Source organism: Anarhichas minor, unplaced genomic scaffold (assembly GCF_050575085.1).
Source record: "Anarhichas minor isolate MPS153535 unplaced genomic scaffold, ASM5057508v1 ptg000027l, whole genome shotgun sequence".
Taxonomy (NCBI): domain Eukaryota; kingdom Metazoa; phylum Chordata; class Actinopteri; order Perciformes; family Anarhichadidae; genus Anarhichas; species Anarhichas minor.
Window position 1 is genome coordinate 4,239,770 of NW_027466473.1, and position 21,616 is coordinate 4,261,385.

At 39.8% G+C, this 21,616-nt stretch overlaps 5 protein-coding genes across 5 annotated transcripts; 3 read left to right on the forward strand and 2 right to left on the reverse strand.

Moving 5' to 3' along the window:
- Window positions 1-4,793: 4,793 nt before the first annotated feature.
- Window positions 4,794-5,282, reverse strand: LOC142960627 (galactose-specific lectin nattectin-like). The gene has a single exon (XM_076102552.1). It carries the CDS (start codon window positions 5,280-5,282, stop codon window positions 4,794-4,796), a length of 489 nt encoding a protein of 162 aa, XP_075958667.1.
- Window positions 5,283-7,559: 2,277 nt separating this feature from the next.
- LOC142960751 (lactose-binding lectin l-2-like) lies at window positions 7,560-8,048 on the forward strand. The gene has a single exon (XM_076102757.1). It carries the CDS (start codon window positions 7,560-7,562, stop codon window positions 8,046-8,048), a length of 489 nt encoding a protein of 162 aa, XP_075958872.1.
- Window positions 8,049-11,317: 3,269 nt separating this feature from the next.
- On the reverse strand, window positions 11,318-11,806 carry LOC142959724 (galactose-specific lectin nattectin-like). Its single transcript, XM_076101124.1, has one exon. The coding sequence runs from the start codon at window positions 11,804-11,806 to the stop codon at window positions 11,318-11,320; it is 489 nt and encodes a 162-aa protein (XP_075957239.1).
- Window positions 11,807-14,113: 2,307 nt separating this feature from the next.
- On the forward strand, window positions 14,114-14,641 carry LOC142960677 (galactose-specific lectin nattectin-like). The gene has a single exon (XM_076102629.1). It carries the CDS (start codon window positions 14,114-14,116, stop codon window positions 14,600-14,602), a length of 489 nt encoding a protein of 162 aa, XP_075958744.1. The 3' UTR covers window positions 14,603-14,641.
- Window positions 14,642-18,570: 3,929 nt separating this feature from the next.
- Window positions 18,571-21,009, forward strand: LOC142960469 (lactose-binding lectin l-2-like). The gene has a single exon (XM_076102318.1). It carries the CDS (start codon window positions 20,521-20,523, stop codon window positions 21,007-21,009), a length of 489 nt encoding a protein of 162 aa, XP_075958433.1. The 5' UTR covers window positions 18,571-20,520.
- Window positions 21,010-21,616: the final 607 nt, after the last annotated feature.

Here is a 21,616-nt window from a genome sequence, read left to right on the forward strand (position 1 = left end):
CCTGGACACTGACTCCTTTTTGATGGCTCAATGCCGCTTTATTGCACAAAGACGCAAACCAGCGGAGCTTCGCTCTGACCAGGGCACTAATTTCAAAGGAGGAGAGAGAGAACTCGAGGAGGCATTCAAAACTATGCACCCCACATTCATCTGGCTAAACACCAGAAACAGTTTCAATTCAACCCCCCAGGTGCACCACACTTCGGAGATGTCTAGGAGAAAGAAGTGAGATCAGTGAAAGCTGCATTGTACGCCACCATTCAGACCCGAACTGTCCCAGAAGAGGTCCTAAGGACAGTACTGATTGAAGTAGAAGGGATTTTAAACTCCAAACCACTGGGTTATGTGTCAATAGATGTGTTGGATGTTGACCCAGTCACCCCCAATTTGCTACTCATGGGGCGACTTGACCCCTCACTACCACAGGCTGTGTATGCGAGTCCGAGCTCCTCAGTCGCCGACGTTGGAGACACACTCAGGTGTTAGCTGACCAGTTTTGGACACATTTCATCCAATGCTACCTTAGAAATCTCCAGACCCAGTCTAAGTGGAATAAGGATCCTGCACAGCTGCAACTAGGAACCATAGTCATGGTGGTGGATTCCCAGTTGCCAAGAGCTCAGTGGCCACTAGGTCATATCACTGAAGTCATCCCAGGAACGGACGGGAGAGTCCGGATGGCAGTGGTCTAGATCAAGGGCAAGACCTATACCAGACCAGTTGCTCGCCTTGTCACCCTGCCTACCATCCCAGACACTGATCCAGTCAGTCCTTCTTGAGTTGCAAATTGGTTGGGACAGATTTGGGGGCGGCTGTGATGAAGGATGACCTCTAGAGACGGGTTTCGGAGAAGCAGCCGAGCAGGAACTGCACTACGCCCCTCTGCTTGCGGAAGAGGACGGCAGTCAGCTGCTCGCGGAATAATATGACCGGCATTGAGTTGGTGAAAAGGCTTTGAAGAGAGTGGCGGCTCAGAAGGACTGCCGTAAATAGATTAGAGTGTTTATGTGGCTGTTCAGAGTTAAATTTTTAAGACTGTGTGTGCAAACAACCAGTAAGTAAATGTAAAGTTCGGTGTTAGTCTAATTTCATCATAAGGTTTTTATTGTGTTATTTTGCATGGCAATGTAGTCTGATATATTTAGTCGCTCGTTCGTTGTTGTTTGCTTAGTGGCGACCGTAGGAGTCCCAAACATGTTTATCGCTGCCTTTATTCTGTCCCTGTATGCTAATGTGAAACCAATGCTGTATGATAATGGAGATGTCGCATTCGAGCCTAAAGTGCCTTAATTAGGCAATTATTGTTTCTTGGTTCTCTGCACAATGTAGGCAAAGTTTAAATCTGTCTAAGATTACCAATATTTATGGATGCATATAGTACAGAAACTAGTTTTGTATTTGTTCATATTAGGCATCTGCTATACATCTATACTGACATGTAAAGTTGCACAGTAGACTTGTATGGTATAACAACATGTTACGCAGTGGTGGGCCGTCAGGGCCAGCAAAGCCTTCTCTGCTGGCCTAAACAGAATCACAAAATGATAGCTATTTTATAATTTTATAATTTTTCACAAATACACTACATGTATTTAAATTATTTTTCCCATTAGCCTATTTTCTCATTGCACAGCTACTGTCTTCCTCAGTTGCTCTGCAACCAGCCTGCAGCACTGCTTCCAGTGCAGCGCCCCCTTTTTGGGGGGCTGTGGAGAAAGTTTAGCATATACCGTAGGAAAAAATGCACTTATCACGAACGAATATAATGATGTTGTACATCAGATTAAACAGCAGAACCTGGGCTACAAGAATATGTTAGCCGTTTTACATGCTCCAAACACAACTCAAACACCAACTAAATGAATTACCAAATATCAAAATCCATATTGCGCCACCTAGTCAACCCACTCGCCACATTTCTGGCTCTACCGCTGTGGTATTTTATGCAATACGCACACATGATATCTCAAAAGACACTCCACAGATTCCGGACATATACATCAAATCCAGCTATAACAAAGCATCAGCGAGATCTGAGCCAAAGAACACCAACAACAGAAATCGCTTCATCAAACGATAGTTGCAAAGTTTCTCTTACCTTTGCTGTTTTTCAGTGGAATGTTTATTTTCCCGGTAATTCCACACTGAAATACGTTAGACCTATGTCCTGTGTTACACTAAAATCATTCCAGGCATTTCTACGTTGCTGTGAGTCCATGCAGGAAGTCATAACCAACATGTCTTACAGGACGGCGCCATGCTGATTCTGATTGGCTAGCAGTGCTGTCAATCTCATTTTGGTTGGTATAGCTAAATTCTATTGGCTCTAACACTTCAAATGAGGTGTCAATCACTGAAATCGACTGAGATAGACTGAGATAGAGCCCTGCGTACTCACAGGGAGCTGACATCGAGAAAAACTCCAGTACGCAGAGAGACACAGAGAGGGTTCAGAGAGGATTCTGGCTTTCAAAATAAAGCCCAAACTGCTGTATTTGGATGTATTGAACACCATTAGTGATAAAGTGAAATATATAGTTTGGTACATGAGAAAATTAAAATGGCACAGATGGTGCCAAAATGACAATTTTGGAGACCTCGCCTGAACCCTCTGTACTAAAACCTCTAATTTTGTTCTGCTTCACTTTGTCAAAGTCAGACTTTGCAGAGAGACTGTTCACATATTGTGCTATGATTTGGGAGAGGTTTAGACCTGCAGCTGCATCATTCCAACGAAATAATAATCCTGTAATTGCTTTTTTTTTTAGGCGAACCTGAAACTTTTCAATTTGTGCTGTGTCCCATCTTCATTTACTGTTAACCAGTAACATATATACTGATATTTACACATCTGAACAAATCTCACAAGTGTTGCCTTTATTATAACACCAAAATTATTCAAATATACCTTGTGGTTGCAGAGATTTACTCTTTTTAGTATGGGTATGCAATTTTCGAGCAGAGGCCTAAAAAATAGGTCCGTTTTTAACAGGTAGAGCTTATATCCAATCAGATTTCACCCCTATTTCTCTAGGTAAGAAGAGAGGCCCGAGGCCCTAGGTAGACTTTGCAGATTAAAGTAAATGGGGACGATATTGTGGATTGTCAGTGTTCAACCAATCAGATCTGTAGCTCTAATTAAACGGAAACCTCACCCAAAAGTGTGAAAAGCCTGGAATCTTTGTTCAAGCGAGTAAGGAACAGGATCTTCTCCCGCACCCAGCCGAGTGGCTAGTTGCTGAAATTAGTCACTACAAGATCTTTAGTTTGACATGGTGGCCGTATTCTTTGACGTGCCAGAGCTACCGAGGTAGTCTACAAGTAGGTCAGCATTAACCTGCAGCTCAGCATTAAGGTGCGGAGTGATTGGTCAGTGGGCTAGCGTGACTGTTGTGACACTGAAGCAGCTAGCAGAAGTTATTAGTAGTAACAGTTCAAGTTGAAAGATATGAAAGAAGTAGTGCTGGGCAAGTTAACGCGTTATCGCCTTAACGCATTCTTTTATTAACGCCGACAATTATTTTATAGCGCGTTAACGCATTTATTTTATTTTGAAAGTCCGTTGCTCACTGGCAGCGGTGGAGGAATGGAGACTATTGGACATCGCTACGGTAAAGTCAGCAGACACTCAGATCTCCGTGGTCAACTCAGCAGACACTTACACTTTAGTGCACCTATATGCTGAAATTCACGGTAAACGCATTTAAACGGCACGGATCGGGAGCGAGCGAAGGACTTTGAAAGTTAACTGAAAGATTAACGTGAGACAACATCCGGTTTCTTCAGACGAACATCCGGTTTTCAGAATAAGATGCCAAAGTATGAATTATATTCACATTAATTATAAAACATGCTGCATCTCGTGAGTTAAAGGGAAAATACACCTAAATTGTGGGTAAAGTGTCTATTCTTTGATCGCTGGGTAACCATCATTATATTGAACAGAGCTGCATTCATATGCTCTGACTCATGACAGACATTTTTGCTGAAACATTTTATTCCTGTTGCACAGAAGTGGAGCGTTTCACATACAGTCAGCACACTGAGCACAGATAGTGAAGAGATAGAACTGCTACTGTGTAAAGGGAATACTGCTGTTAAAAAGAACATTTGTTTAGTGTTTACAAACCAAATGTTGACCTTTTGTTCATATAGCAGTACTTTTGAAATAAAAGTGCGTAATACACTACTTTTGAATTCATTATTGAACTTTGCCATAACAATGCGATTCATCGCAATTAATTTTAATCCTTGCCCAGCACTAGTAAGAAGTTATGACATGGGACTTTATTTTTTTTTTTTAAACCTAGCTTTGTTTTTTAAACGTTCAATGGCTGGTGGAGAAACAGATTTCTCAAGGACATTTCCAGAAAAACTGAGCGGGTCGGCCATCCCCACAGCTAGCAGCCCTGACCCAGCCAGGAAAAGGATTTGTACGAACGGTATTTCTGGCTAACAGCGTCAGAGAAGCGTTGCACATTTTATGGCTAAGAATGTGCTTAATTTGCAACCGAGCGTCTTGGTGTTTGGAGCTACGCTATGCTAACCTGAGGTAACCAAGGCAGCAACACAACACAGGATTGTCATGGAATTTTAAAGTGTTTTTTCCAGGCCTGGAAAATTGCTTGAAAAAAATAAAATCCCAAAAGTTTTGGAGAAGAATATTCATGAAAATGAAGATCAATGAAATTACTTCTGTGCACACTTTCATATCTTTATTGTTCAGGCATAATGCATAACAGAGTAACAGGTGGAAAGTCACAGAGTTCAAGCAGACGTAACCTTTTTAGTTACTAAGGACAAATTGTGCGAGATGCACAAACAAAATGTAATTTATGAGAACATGGTATATCATTCCATCTAAATGTTGGGCTAAAGTTTGTGTGAGCACAGTGCTCACGTCCTGCACCGTTGTTTGGTTCTCCTCCATGCCAAAGGACAAAGTTGGCTGAAGACCCATCAGACCACATCCATGTTCCTTCTTTGTGGATGTCACTCAGTCCGATCCAGGTTGGCGCCTCAGCAGGGTCAAAGTTCTTGATCAGGAATTTGACAAATTCCTGTTCGTCCTTACTGTGGACTGACACCAGGTTGGCTCCCTCTCTGACACAGTGGATCTCTGCATCAGCCCAGGTCATGTCTGTGGCGAGGTACCTGTAGCAGCGGCCGTTGAAGCTGTACCAGAACATGGGACAGGTGGCCCTCTGTAGAGTCATTGTATGGTCATCAGAAGGACACACAGCAACCGGAGCCAGACCAAACAAGAAGAGGAACAGAAGCATGTTGGTGTCTGTCACAGGAGCAGGATGAGGGTTGTTGTGTTGATGGAGACAGACAGGCTGCTTTCTTATAGAGGCTTCAGAGAGGGTGCTTTCACTGTTGGCACAATGTTATTATTGGTCAGCTGAACTTGGCGAACACTTTCAGCAACCACACAGTATCTGAACATAAGCCGAAATAAGACTACAAGCTCACCTGGAGAAAAGAGTAGCAGGGGATGGACCCAAATGCAGAGAGACACAGGAGAAGAAGAACATTTGACTAATTTTTATGAACAGAAAATGTCCAAAACAAAACTTACAGGGATCAGAATCCAAGGAAAACAAGGAATGGGCAAAACCCCAAAAGGTAATTAGAAAACAAACAAGAGGGATACATACATGAACATGCCGAGTAGAGCAAGGCGCAAAACAGGGCACACACCATTAAATACCTCAGCAGAGCAGGTCACACAACGGATGAATGGACACTGACATACAGAGACACACAGGGTTTAAATACACTAGGGAGGTGCAGGTGATTAGACACAGGAGGATTCAATTAGGGGCGAGGCAGACAATCACTTTCTTTCTTTCTTTTTTGAGGTTTGGCAAACAATGAATTGCTGCATTACCGCCACCAACTGGTCTGGATTGTGGATCAGGATGTCTAGTACTTATTTAAAAATTAAAATTCAAAGAAAAGAAAAAATAAACAAAATAAAACAACGGGCTCATATTTTTTTAATAATATTAATTAATCTAAGATATTGAAATAATACTTGATAACACTCACGTTTTGAGTTCTTTTGCAGAATACATCCACTATATCCAACCGTACCTTCATCTTACGGAACAGCCATTCAGACAGTAGACCAGACATCCTCATATAAATACAACAAACATTGAACAGAATTCAAATGATGGGTCTGACAGTGATATTCCTGTGGGTACCAGCACATATTGGGGTCAAAGGAAATTAAATGGCAGATAAAGCTGCAAAAGAGGCCACAAAAATAGCTGCACTAATGTTGCAGTTTGCGTCAGTAAATCAGAAACAAAATGTATCATTAACCAGAGTTTGAAGGAAAGGTGGCAGAAGCAATGGGAAGAAGACAGGAAAGGACGATGGTTTTACCAAGTTCAGAGGAAAGTGGGAGAAATGAGATGTGCAGGAAGGAACAGGAGAGAGGAAGCGGTGATATCAAGGCTTAGATTTGGACACACTGGCCTAAACAGTATGCTTCAAAAAATAGGTAAACAGGAAAGAGGAAAATGCGACTATTGTTGGCAAGAGGAAACAATAGAACATGTTATTGTGCAATGTCAGAAGTATGAACAGGAAAGAGGGCAGCTGGTTGGAGACCTCGGCAAGATGAAGGTACGGTTGGATGTAGTGGATGTATTCTGCAAAAGAACTCAAAAAGTGAGTGTTATCAAGTATTATTTCAATATCTTAGATTAATTAATATTATTAAGAAAATATGAGCCTGTTGTTTTGTTTTAGAGTTTAGTTTAGTTTTGTTTATTTTTTCTTTTCTTTGATTTTTAATTTTTAAATAAGTACTAGACATCCTGATCCACACTCCAGACCAGTTGGTGGCGGTAATGCAGCAATTCATTGTTTGCCAACCGCCAACAAACCTCAAAAAGAAAGAAAGAAAGTGATTGTTTGCCCCGCCCCTGATTGAATCCTCCTGTGTCTAATCACCTGCACCTCCCTAGTGTATTTAAACCCTGTTGTGTCTGTTGTGTGACCTGCTCTGCTGAGGTATTTAATGGTATGTTCCCTGTTTTGCTCCTTGCTCTACTCGGCACGTTCATGTATGTATCCCTCTTGTTTGTTTTCTAATTACCTTTTGGGATTTTGCCCATTCCTTGTTTTCCTTTGATTCTGATCCCTGTAAATTTTGTTTTGGATGTATTTTGTTTGTTTATAAAAATCTGTCTAATCTTCTTCTTCTCCCTTATCTCTCTGCAATTAGGTCCATCCCCTGCTACTCTTTTTGCCTAAACCCTGACAGTTTGAGGGAGTCTTGAGGAAATTAAAAACAAAAACTTAGAGAAATTAATTATAGCTTTAATGTGACATCTCCAGGTGCGCTTGTGGTCTTATTTCGGCTTATGTTCAGATACTGTGTGGTTGCTGAAAGTGTTCGCCAAGTTCAGCTGACCAATAATAACATTGTGCCAACAGTGAAAGCACCCTCTCTGAAGCCTCTATAAGAAAGCAGCCTGTCTGTCTCCATCAACTCCAACCAACACAACAACCCTCATCCTGCTCCTGTGAAAGACACCAACATGCTTCTGTTCCTCTTCTTGTTTGGTCTGGCTCTGGTTGCTGTGTGTCCTTCTGATGACCATACAATGACTCTACAGAGGGCCACCTGTCCCATGTTCTGGTACAGCTTCAACGGCCGCTGCTACAAGTACCTCGCCACAGACATGACCTGGGCTGATGCAGAGATCCACTGTGTCAGAGAGGGAGCCAACCTGGTGTCAGTCCACAGTAAGGACGAACAGAAATTTGTCAAATTCCTGATCAAGAACTTTGACCCTGCTGAGGCACCGACCTGGATCGGACTGAGTGACATCCACAAAGAAGGAACATGGATGTGGTCTGATGGGTCTTCAGCCAACTTTGTCGTTTGGCATGGAGGAGAACCAAACAACGCTGCAGGACGTGAGCACTGTGTTCACACAAACTCTGGCCCAACATTTAGATGGAATGATATACCATGTTCTCATAAATTACAGTTTGTTTGTGCATCTCGCACAATTTGTCCTTAGTAACTAAAACGGTTACGTCTGCTTGAACTCTGTGACTTTCCACCTGTTACTCTGTTATGCATTATGCCTGAACAATAAAGATATGAAAGTGTGCACAGAAGTAATTTCATTGATCTTCATTTTCATGAATGTTTGACACTAACACAGGTCATTTAAATTGTGGGTAAAAGGAAATATTTACATATTACTCAATGCTAACTATGTTCTTAGTTCTAGTAGCATTTCCACCTGTAATGCAGCCATTGGGCTTGTTTTAAAGGAACCGGTGCATGTTCTCATTGCCTATTGAATACTATCCAGTTTTTTGAGAGATCAGCTTGCTGCTGATCCATACACCACACAACCATAATAGACCTAAATAATCTACTGTATATGGCTTTCAAAGCAGTTCTATCTGCCCACCATTCACTTCCCACAACACATTTTAATACATTTATTCTCTACTTTATTAATATGTACAGCACATGTGACCCTCTCCTCCCTGATAAAGACCATCTTAGGTAAAGAACTGTACGTGGGTTTTTGTTAGAAAAATATGACTCGACACGGTGTAAAATCATTAATCAGGACATTTATTCTTGCAAGAAGGAACAGAGTTGAAACACATACAGCTTGTGTCAAGTTGCTGCTCAGAGGTCTGAGTCTCTGGATTATACACTGCAGATAATACATACAAAGGCTTTAAAGCAGAATGATTTAGGCAAGGTTTGGACCCGTCCTTTAACAATTTGTTCTGTCAAAGGTAATCTTATCCGAATATGGGAAGACGTCAAGGTCCAAATCGGCATACGTAAATACTGACAAATGTATTATCTCCCTTGATGAAGGGACACTAAAAGAAGATGCTGAAGAAAAACAGCTAAGATTATTGAAAAGGTTCAACACGAGGGTCACAAACTGTTTGGAAGCAGCTGCCTAGCTTCTTACTGACTAAAACACAACATTCTTTAAGTTTTTCCAACAGTTTTTTTTTAATGAAATGATAATTTCCTCCCCGATAAAGACCGTCTGAGGTACAGAGCTGTACGTGGGTTTTCTTAATGAAATGACAATTATTTTATACTTTTTTGCACTTGGGACAGTGGGACAATATTTAAAAGGTGTATACATGTTTGAGTGTTTACTTCTCCTGTCCTTCCGGCTGCCTCTGTTACCCATACACTTAACATAAACATAATGCTAATATATCTCACAACAGTGTGAATTCATTAGTGTTGAAAATGTTTTGTAGATGTGATTAGATATTCACACTGTTGCTGTTCCCACATTTAGCTAATAGAGTGGATGGAAAAACAAATGCACTTGGTCAACACTTTCCCTTGTACACATCTACACAGTATCTGAACATAAGCCAAAGAACACATCCGGAGGTGTCACATAAAAAATGATAATTTATTAATTTCAGTCAAATGTTGACATAGTAAAACGCTGCTTTAGAAAAGACATGTGGCTTCAGCTGTCAGAAGGTTGACGGGACACGTATTGCTTTGTGACGGACCAATTTTTCATTTACAACTGACCAAAGTGTGCACAGAAGTCATTTCATTAATCGTCATTTTCATGAATGTTTGACACTAACGCAGGTCATTTAAATTGTGGTAAAAGGAAATATTTATAAACATTTTGAATACTTTTTTCCTTATTTAGCCAAAGAAAATGTGTAGTTTCAGCAAAATAAGAATCTAACTTTTCACAATATGGATAGAAAAGTTCCTCATAACTTTAATCATGAACACAAGGGATTGTTTGATGGTGAACGTATTGGTGGGATCAACAGAGCTTAAAGCTTTTTCCAAAATAAAAAGGAATGACAACTGCTTTATGGATCTATGATCAATCACTTGTCCATTGAGCTAAGTGCCTGTGTCATGGAGGGATAGTCTATATAGTTTTAGCTCCGGCCCATTGTTTGATACTAGGATCATCTTTATAAGCAATTATGATTCCATGAATCTATATAAAAACAAACTGAGCTCTCCTGAAGGTGCAGAGTTCAACTTTTGAGTGACTATTGCTTGTCTTTTATTTCCATTTCATTTTAGAGTTCAGGTTAATATTCATCCAAACACTACTCGTGCATTTCTCATTGGACTTTATTTTAGTTGGAATAGATAATAATTGTACTGTAAATATGATTCTATATATTGCTCAGTAAGGAATGTCTCATTGAGTCCTGCAGCATAGATCAGTGGTTTGTTTAGGGATCAGTGTATTTTCTTTTTTACCACAGAATTGAATCATTAGCCCTGGGATGACGTCTGGTCAATGATCATGTGTAGCAGATCAGACCCCTCACACAGAAACTTGGGTGGCATTCAACATAAACATTTATAAAGCCCAAGGTGTGATCATTTCACTTGCTGCTGAGAAGCTCTTTGATCAGTCGTACTGATGCTCTTGGAGGGTTTTATTAGCTGGATTAAGCTGATTTCTTTCAACCCAAGGCCTGCATACTCGTTAATGGCAGATGTGGACAGGTGTTGTAAATTAGCGTTTCGCTACAAACGCCAAACAGTGCATCTGGTCCTTGTGCATAAATGTTACAATTCTAATGCCCCTGTGATGTCCATATCAGAAAAAAGAAATGATCACAGTTCTTGAGGAAATCAAGCCGTCAGTGAGACGCTATATCCCTTCTGATTTTCATGCTAGTTATTGAATTGCTTGCTGAATCCATTAGGAGCCCTAATAAGATCTATTCTATAATAACAGCTTTATGCAGATGTCTTACTGTTTATTACTGTCCTCATGAATCTAGACCAGCCTTAATGTCAGTCAGTTCTTTGGTTCCTTGTCAGGATGTCAAATTGATTCTGATAATAAATGGCTGTGATCAGTGGATATTGATATATAATTGGATATGGTGAGAATATATTGAACTATCCTGACTTCATTTTTGCCAGGAAAAGGATTTGTACGAACGGTATTTCTGGCTAACAGCGTCGGAGAAGTGTTGCACATTTTATGGCTAAGAATGTTCATTATTTGCAACCGAGCGCCTTGGTGTTTGGAGCTACGCTATGCTAACCTAAGGCGGCAACACAACACAGGGTTCGTATGGTCATGGGATTTTAAAATAGTCATTTCCAGGCCTGGAAAAGTGCTTGAAAAAAATAAAATCCCAAAAGTTTTGGAGAACATTCATGAAAATGAAGATTAAAGAAATGACTTCTGTGCACACTTTGGTATCTTTATTGTTCAGGCATAATGCATAACAGAGTAACAGGTGGAAAGTCACAGAGTTCAAGCAGAAATAACCTTTTTAGTTACTAAGGACAAATTGTGCGAGATGCACAGACAAACTGTAATTTATGAGAACATGGTATATCATTCCATCTAAATGTTGGGCCAGAGTTTGTGTGAGCACAGTGCTCACGTCCTGCAGCGTTGTTTGGTTCTCCTCCATGCCAAACGACAAAGTTGGCTGAAGACCCATCAGACCACATCCATGTTCCTTCTTTGTGGATGTCACTCAGTCCGATCCAGGTCGGTGCCTCAGCAGGGTCAAAGTTCTTGATCAGGAATTTGACAAATTCCTGTTCGTCCTTACTGTGGACTGACACCAGGTTGGCTCCCTCTCTGACACAGTGGATCTCTGCATCAGCCCAGGTCATGTCTGTGGCGAGGTACTTGTAGCAGCGGTCGTTGAAGCTGTACCAGAACATGGGACAGGTGGCCCTCTGTAGAGTCATTGTATGGTCATCAGAAGGACACACAGCAACCAGAGCCAGACCAAACAAGAAGAGGAACAGAAGCATGTTGGTGTCTGTCACAGGAGCAGGATGAGGCTTGTTGTGTTGGTTGGAGTTGATGGAGACAGACAGGCTGCTTTCTTATAAAGGCTTCAGAGAGGGTGCTTTCACTGTTGGCACAATGTTATTATTGGTCAGCTGAACTTGGCGAACACTTTCAGCAACCACACAGTATCTGAACATAAGCCGAAATAAGACCACAAGCTCACCTGGAGACGTCACATTAAAGCTAGAATTAATTGCTCTTAGTTTTTGTTTTTAATTTCCTCAAGATTCCCTCAAACTGTCAGGGTTTAGGCAAAAAGAGTAGCAGGGGATGGACCCAAATGCAGAGAGACACAGGAGAAGAAGAATATTAGACAGATTTTTATAAACAAACAAAAAATGTCCAAAACAAAACTTACAGGGATCAGAATTCAAGGAAAACAAGGAATGGTCAAAACCCCAAAAGGTAGTTAGAAAACAAACAAGAGGGATACATACATGAACGTGCAGAGTTGCGCAAGGAGCAAAACAGGGAACATACCATTAAATACACAGGAGGATTCAATCAGGGGCGGGGCAGACAATCACTTTCTTTCTTTCTTTTTTGAGGTTTGTTGGCGGTTGGCAAACAATGAATTGCTGCATTACCGCCACCAACTGGTCTGGAGTGTGGATCAGGATGTCTAGTTCTTATTTAAAAATTAAAAATTCAAAGAAAAGAAAAAATAAACTAAACTAAACTAAACTAAAACAAAACAACGGGCTCATATTTTCTTAATAATATTTATTAATCTAAGACATTGAAATAATACTTGATAACACTCACGTTTTGAGTTCTTTTGCAGAATACATCCACTATATCCAACCGTACCTTCATCTTACGGAACAGCCATTCAGACAGTAGACCAGACATTCTTATAGAAATACAACAAACATTGAACAGAATTCAAATGATGGGTCTGACAGTGATATTCCTGTGGGTACCAGCACATATTGGGGTCAAAGGAAATGAAATGGCAGATAAAGCTGCAAAAGAGGCCACAGAAATAGCTGCACTAATGTTGCAGTTTGCTTCAGTAAATCAGAAACAACAAGTATCATTAAACAGAGGTTGAAGGAAAGGTGACAGAAGCAATGGGAAGAAGACAGGAAAGGACGATGGTTTTACCGAGTTCAGAGGAAAGTGGGAGAAATGAGATGTGCAGGAAGGAACAGGAGAGAGGAAGCGATGATATCAAGGCTTAGATTTGGACACGGTGGCCTAAACAGTATGCTTCAAAAAATAGGTAAACAGGAAACAGGAAAATACGACTATTGTTGGCAAGAGGAAACAATAGAACATGTTATTGTGCAATGTCAGAAATATGAACAGGAAAGAGGGCCGCTGGTTGGAGACCTCGGCAAGATGAAGGTACGGTTGGATATAGTGGATGTATTCTGCAAAAGAACTCAAAAAGTGAGTGTTATCAAGTATTATTTCAATGTCTTAGATTAATTAATATTATTAAGAAAATATGAGCCCGTTGTTTTGTTTTAGTTTAGTTTAGTTTTGTTTATTTTTTCTTTTCTTTGAATTTTTAATTTTTAAATAAGTACTAGACATCCTGATCCACACTCCAGACCAGTTGGTGGCGGTAATGCAGCAATTCATTGTTTGCCAACCGCCAACAAACCTCAAAAAAGAAAGAAAGAAAGTGATTGTCTGCCCTGCCCCTGATTGAATCCTCCTGTGTCTAATCACCTGCACCTCCCTATTGTATTTAAACCCTGTGTGTCCCTTGTGTCAGTGTTCATTAGTCTGTTGTGTGACCTGCTCTGCTGAGGTATTTAATGGTATGTTCCCTGTTTTGCTCCTTGATCTACTCTGCACGTTCATGTATGTATCCCTCTTGTTTGTTTTCTAATTACCTTTTGGGGTTTTGCCCATTCCTTGTTTTCCTTGGATTCTCATTCTAAGTTTTGTTTTGGACATTTTTTGTTTGTTTATAAAAATCTGTCTAATCTTCTCCTGTGTCTCTCTGCATTTGTGTCCATCCCCTGCTACTCGTTTTGCCTAAACCCTGACAGTTTGAGGGAGTCTTGAGGAAATTAAAAACTTAAAGAAATTATTTAAATTAATTATAGCTTTAATGTGACTTCGCCAGGTGAGTTATGTTCAGATACTGTGTGGTTGCTGAAAGTGTTCACCAAGTTCAGCTGACCAATAATAATATTGTGCCAACAGTGAAAACGCCCTCTCTGAAGCCTCTATAAGAAAGCAGCCTGTCTGTCTCCATCAACTCCAACCAACACAACAACCCTCATCCTGCTCCTGTGAAAGACACCAACATGCTTCTGTTCCTCTTCTTGTTTGGTCTGGCTCTGGTTGCTGTGTGTCCTTCTGATGACCATACAACGACTCTACAGAGGGCCACCTGTCCCATGTTCTGGTACAGCTTCAACGGCCGCTGCTACAGGTACCTCGCCACAGACATGACCTGGGCTGATGCGGAGATCCACTGTGTCAGAGAGGGAGCCAACCTGGTGTCAGTCCACAGTAAGGACGAACAGGAATTTGTCAAATTCCTGATCAAGAACTTTGACCCTGCTGAGGCACCGACCTGGATCGGACTGAGTGACATCCACAAAGAAGGAACATGGATGTGGTCTGATGGGTCTTCAGCCAACTTTGTCCTTTGGCATGGAGGAGAACCAAACAACGGTGCAGGACGTGAGCACTGTGCTCACACAAACTTTAGCCCAACATTTAGATGGAATGATATACCATGTTCTCATAAATTACATTTTGTTTGTGCATCTCGCACAATTTGTCCTTAGTAACTAAAAAGGTTACGTCTGCTTGAACTCTGTGACTTTCCACCGGTTACTCTGTTATGCATTATGCCTGAACAATAAAGATACCAAAGTGTGCACAGAAGTCATTTCATTAATCTTCATTTTCATGAATGTTCGTCACTAACACAGGTCATTTAAAAAGTATTCAAAATGTTTATAAATATTTCCTTTTACCCTATTTAGCCAAATAAGATGTATAGTTTTAGCAAAATAATAATCTAACTTAACAATATGGATAGAAAAGTTCCTCATAACTTTAATCATGAACACAAGGGATTGTTTGATGAACGTATTGGTGGGATCAACAGAGCTTAAAGCTTTTTCCAAAAGATAATCTCGGGTCAAAAATAAAAGGGAATGATGACTTATGGATGATTAATCACTTGTCCATTGAGCTAAGTGCCTGTGTCATGGAGGGCTAGTCTATATAGTTTTAGCTCCGGCCCATTGTTTGATACTAGGCTAATCTCTATAAGAAATTATGATTCCATGAATCTATATAAAAACAAACTGAGCTCTCCTGAAGGTGCAGAGTTCAACAACTATTGAGTGACTCTTTACTGCTTGTCTTTTATTTCCTTTTCATTTTAGAGTCCAGGTTAATATTCATCCAAACACTACTTGTGCATTTCTCGTTGGACTTTATTTTTGTTCGAATAGATAATTCTTCATTGTACTGTAACTATGATTCTATATATTAATCAGTAAGGAATGTCTCATTGAGTCCTACAGCATAGATCAGTGATTTGTTTAGGGATCATTGTATTTTCTTTTCTTACCACAGAATTGAATCATTAGCCCTGGGATGACGTCTGGTCAATGATCATGTGTAGCAGATCAGACCCCTCACACAGAAACTTGGGTGGCATTCAACATAAACATTTATAAAGCACAAGGTGTGATCATTGTTGGAATGCTGTTAAGCATTCCAACTATTGTTCTTCAAATCTTTATTCAACTATTTCTTCCGTACGTATTTTGGCACTTATCTCCTTCCACATTTTTTAAGCTACAGAAACCGTTCAACTATCACAATGTTCAGCTCATCAAGGACACGTCTGCTATATATCTTCATATTTCTAATCTTTAAACTTTTTGAATTATTAAGCTTTTTGCACATTTTGTTTTGAATGGGTTTCTATGGAGAATATTTTCAAATCCTCTTAAACTTCAACTTTCAAATCCTTCTACTTCCTCATACTTTTAGCAACAGACACCATTTCAAGTTTCAAATGTTGAGAAAACCCTGAACTATTGCCGCGTAATTCAGCTTTCTGATATCTTTTAAACTTTTTGAACTGCAGCAATTTAGCTTTTATGATTTTTTCAGCCCTTTTCTGACTTTATAATAGGTGTGTATTGCGCAGCTTAGAGTGGGTGATGTCACCGCTAGAGTGAAGAGCAGCTTGAGATTCTTGTGAAAAAAAGATTTGTCTTTTGCCACTGAGTCCACAATCTTCACTCTTCATGAATAATTTCTGGATTTAAAAGTAGCTAATCTTGTCCTTGTTGTAGACAAATTACTGTGGAATCCCACAGATTTACACATTTGACACAGAAGCCTGTAATTGAGAGGAAACCCAACTTTCTGCTCCATAGAGACCAATGTTAAATCTTGCTTCAAAAACATCTTCCACAGAACACGGTACCCCATTTCTAGATCGCCAGTTAAGCCACATTTTTTACACTACAGACACAATTTTTACAGGATCTGTTTTTCAACTCATCCTTCCTCTCATTTATTAATATCGGAGCAATAGGAGCTACGGTTATGGGAGTTTTGAGGATTTGTTTGAGAGGTGTTTCCCTGTTTTATCTCCATGAAAAGGCTGCAAGGACACAGGTGTTTCTGATTAAGCTCATTAGTGATGTTGATAAACACAGACTCACAGACACACACGCACTCCTCTCTCTCTCTCTCTCTCTCTCTCTCTCTCTCTCTCTCTCTCTCTCTGTCTCTCTCTGTCTCTCTCTCATACAGTTATTTGTGTTCTTAGAGATCTTTAGAGGATCCCCCCACACACACACACCATTTTAAAATAAAAGCCCCACAGAATGAATTTTAACTGAAATGCTTGTGATGAAGCCTGACATTTAATAACCTGTTTGTGTTTATCTAACATTATGAGTCCATCTCTTCTCCCCTTCCCCCCCCCACACCCCATTTCAAAATAAAAGCCCCACAGAGTAAATTTTAACTGAAATGCTTGTGATGACGCCTGTCATTTAATAACCTCTGTTTATGTGTCAAACATTATGATTATGTCTGCTCTCCCCCTCTCTCCCCTACCCAGCCCCACCCTTTCAAAATAAAAGCCCCATGGATTAACGGTATTTAAACATTAAGCTCAAAATTAGGCTTTTTTGTTGAAATAATGAATGCTCTTACTAATACTGCGACAACTACTACTACTGCTGCTAATATTTCTAGTATTACTACTACTACTACTGCTGCTACTACTACTACAACTTTTGCTGTTGCTACTATTACTACTGCTATTACTGCTACCATCAATATTATTACTACCACTACTGCTATTACTACCACTACACTACTACAATTACTTATACTACAACTGCTCCTACTACTACTGCTATTCATGCTACTACCAGTACTAATACTACTACAGCTATTAGTATGACTGCTACTAGTACTACTACTACTGCTATTACTGCTACTTCAAATACTGCCATTGCTATTACTACTACTACTACTTCTACTGTTATATTAAATACTATGACCACTACTACAGCTATTACTACTACTACTGATACTAATACTTCTACTACTAATAATACTTCTACTACAACTTCTAGTACTACTACTACAAATATCACTACTGCTGACATTTTTTAAGTCACAGAAACCGTTCGAATATCAAAATGTTCAGCTCTTTCAGGAGAGGGGTGAAATGACTTTTCATATTTGTAATCTTTAAATTTTTTGAAATATTAAGCTATTTGCAATTTTCTTTTGAATGGGATCTCTATGGAGCAAATTTTCAAATCCTGTACTTCTTCAACTTTCAAAGCCTTCTTCTTCATCATACTTTCAGCTACAGACACCATAGTTAGATATTTCAACTAGAAGGGTTTTCAGCAGTGCAGTTTAAATGCTTTCAGGCTTCAACATTTTCCAGACAGGTAGTCTCCCATTTCTTAATTTTCAGCAATTGTTTTACAATTCATTTCAGCTTTCAGCATTCCAATGCATTTTCAGCAGGAAATGCATTTTCTAGTTTCACTTGCTGCTGAGAAGCTCTTTGATCAGTAGTACTGATGCTCTTGGAGGGTTTTATTAGCTGGATTAAGCTGATTTTTAAGCTGAACCCAAGGCCTGCGTACTCGTTAATGGCATATGTGGACAGGTGTTGTAAATTAGCGTTTCGCTACAAACGCCAAACAGTGCATCTGGTCCTTGTGCATAAATGTATGTTACAATTCTAATGCCCCTGTGATGTCCATATCAGAAAAAAGAAATGATCACAGTTCTTGTTGAGGAAATCAAGCCGTCAGTGAGACGCTATATCCCTTCTGATTTTCATGCTAGTTATTGAATTGCTTGCTGAATCCATTAGGAGCCACAGCAGGAACCCTAATAAGATCTATTCTATAATAACTGAGCTTTATGCAGATGTCTTACTGTTTATTACTGTCCTCATGAATCTAGACCAGCCTTAATGTTGATTAGTCAGTTATTTGGTTCCTTGTTAGAAAGTCAAATTGATTCTGATAATAAATGGCTGTGATCAGTGGATATCGATATATAATTGGATATGGCGAGAATATATTGAACTATCCTGACTTCATTTTTCTTGGTCTGCTGTACCTCTGGATTGTTGTACTTATGGATAATTAATATTAGAAAGCTATAAAGACTAAATTTAAACAGAATACTTAAAGATGTCAAGAAAGTCTTATTTGATGAATTGATCTACCTATTTCATGGATGGGTGAAAAAATGTATAAAATTGAATATTACCCAGACAAGTCTGTCCAATGATATACATCTCAAAGAAAACATCAAGAAATAGTGGATATATTTCTGAAAGTTCATATTATAAAGGAAACAACTCCGAATTATTATATAAACCTCACAGCTGCCAAAAGACAGAGGAGGTATCATATATCCAAACGGGCCTGTCGTAGTAGACTCACCTACTGTATACTGTGTTTGGGTTCAGCGCTACTGAAATGGAAGAGATTATCCTCTTGAGTGGAGGGGATGCACTCTTGTTTCACTGAGGGAACTTAAAGAATTTAGGAAACAAGGTAGGAGTGGCATTTATTGTTCCAGAATTGAATATTAAAATAGGTCAAATGATCACTGAGGGAGTATCAGTGTACACAGGGGAAATGCTGGCAATAATGTGAGCATTACAGTGGATAGAGGACACAAAACCATTGAGGGCAAACATTTGTTCAGATTCAAGTTCATCATTAGCCAGCTTACGGAACAGCCATTCAGACAGTAGACCAGACATTCTTATAGAAATACAACAAACATTGAACAGAATTCAAATGATGGGTCTGACAGTGATATTCCTGTGGGTACCAGCACATATTGGGGTCAAAGGAAATTAAATGGCAGATAAAGCTGCAAAAGAGGCCACAGAAATAGCTGCACTAATGTTGCAGTTTGCTTCAGTAAATCAGAAACAACAAGTATCATTAAACAGAGGTTGAAGGAAAGGTGACAGAAGCAATGGGAAGAAGACAGGAAAGGACGATGGTTTTACCGAGTTCAGAGGAAAGTGGGAGAAATGAGATGTGCAGGAAGGAACAGGAGAGAGGAAACAGTGATATCAAGGCTTAGATTTGGACACGCTGGCCTAAACAGTATGCTTCAAAAAATAGGTAAACAGGAAACAGGAAAATACGACTATTGTTGGCAAGAGGAAACAATAGAACATGTTATTGTGCAATGTCAGAAATATGAACAGGAAAGAGGGCCGCTGGTTGGAGACCTCGGCAAGATGAAGGTACGGTTGGATATAGTGGATGTATTCTGCAAAAGAACTCAAAAAGTGAGTGTTATCAAGTATTATTTCAATGTCTTAGATTAATTAATATTATTAAGAAAATATGAGCCTGTTGTTTTGTTTTAGTTTAGTTTAGTTTTGTTTATTTTTTCTTTTCTTTGAAATTTTTAATTTTTAAATAAGTACTAGACATCCTGATCCACACTCCAGACCAGTTGGTGGCGGTAATGCAGCAATTCATTGTTTGCCAACCGCCAACAAACCTCAAAAAAGAAAGAAAGAAAGTGATTGTCTGCCCCGCCCCTGATTGAATCCTCCTGTGTCTAATCACCTGCACCTCCCTATTGTATTTAAACCCTGTGTGTCCCTTGTGTCAGTGTCCATTAGTCTGTTGTGTGACCTGCTCTGCTGAGGTATTTAATGGTATGTTCCCTGTTTGGCTCCTTGCTCTACTCTGCACGTTCATGTATGTATCCCTCTTGTTTGTTTTCTAATTACCTTTTGGGGTTTTGCCCATTCCTTGTTTTCCTTGGATTCTCATTCTAAGTTTTGTTTTGGACATTTTTTGTTTGTTTATAAAAATCTGTCTAATCTTCTCCTGTGTCTCTCTGCATTTGTGTCCATCCCCTGCTACTCGTTTTGCCTAAACCCTGACAGTTTGAGGGAGTCTTGAGGAAATTAAAAACTTAAAGAAATTATTTAAATTAATTATAGCTTTAATGTGACTTCGCCAGGTGAGTTATGTTCAGATACTGTGTGGTTGCTGAAAGTGTTCACCAAGTTCAGCTGACCAATAATAATATTGTGCCAACAGTGAAAGCACCCTCTCTGAAGCCTCTATAAGAAAGCAGCCTGTCTGTCGCCATCAACTCCAACCAACACAACAAGCCTCATCCTGCTCCTGTGACAGACACCAACATGCTTCTGTTCCTCTTCTTGTTTGGTCTGGCTCTGGTTGCTGTGTGTCCTTCTGATGACCGTACAATGACTCTACAGAGGGCCACCTGTCCCATGTTCTGGTACAGCTTCAACGGCCGCTGCTACAAGTACCTCGCCACAGACATGACCTGGGCTGATGCAGAGATCCACTGTGTCAGAGAGGGAGCCAACCTGGTGTCAGTCCACAGTAAGGACGAACAGAAATTTGTCAAATTCCTGATCAAGAACTTTGACCCTGCTGAGGCACCGACCTGGATCGGACTGAGTGACATCCACAAAGAAGGAACATGGATGTGGTCTGATGGGTCTTCAGCCAACTTTGTCGTTTGGCATGGAGGAGAACCAAACAACGCTGCAGGACGTGAGCACTGTGTTCACACAAACTCTGGCCCAACATTTAGATGGAATGATATACCATGTTCTCATAAATTACAGTTTGTTTGTGCATCTCGCACAATTTGTCCTTAGTAACTAAAACGGTTACGTCTGCTTGAACTCTGTGACTTTCCACCTGTTACTGTTATGCATTATGCCTGAACAATAAAGATATGAAAGTGTGCACAGAAGTCATTTCATTGATCTTCATTTTCATGAATGTTTGACACTAACACAGGTCATTTAAATTGTGGGTAAAAGGAAATATTTACATATTACTCCATGCTAACTATGTTCTTAGTTCTAGTAGCATTTCCACCTGTAATGCAGCCATTGGGCTTGTTTTAAAGGAACCGGTGCATGTTCTCATTGCCTATTGAATACTATCCAGTTTTTTGAGAGATCAGCTTGCTGCTGATCCATACACCACACAACCATAATAGACCTAAATAATCTACTGTATATGGCTTTCAAAGCAGTTCTATCTGCCCACCATTCACTTCCCACAACACATTTTAATACATTTATTCTCTACTTTATTAATATGTACAGCACATGTGACCCTCTCCTCCCTGATAAAGACCATCTTAGGTAAAGAACTGTACGTGGGTTTTTGTTAGAAAAATATGACTCGACACGGTGTAAAATCATTAATCAGGACATTTATTCTTGCAAGAAGGAACAGAGTTGAAACACATAC

What these genes read in the sequence shown, in the direction of transcription:
- LOC142960627 (XM_076102552.1), bottom strand. Translation starts at nt 5,282, where the DNA reads ATGCTTCTGTTCCTCTTCTTGTTTGGTCTGGCTCCGGTTGCTGTGTGT.
- LOC142960751 (XM_076102757.1), top strand. Translation starts at nt 7,560, where the DNA reads ATGCTTCTGTTCCTCTTCTTGTTTGGTCTGGCTCTGGTTGCTGTGTGT.
- LOC142959724 (XM_076101124.1), bottom strand. Translation starts at nt 11,806, where the DNA reads ATGCTTCTGTTCCTCTTCTTGTTTGGTCTGGCTCTGGTTGCTGTGTGT.
- LOC142960677 (XM_076102629.1), top strand. Translation starts at nt 14,114, where the DNA reads ATGCTTCTGTTCCTCTTCTTGTTTGGTCTGGCTCTGGTTGCTGTGTGT.
- LOC142960469 (XM_076102318.1), top strand. Translation starts at nt 20,521, where the DNA reads ATGCTTCTGTTCCTCTTCTTGTTTGGTCTGGCTCTGGTTGCTGTGTGT.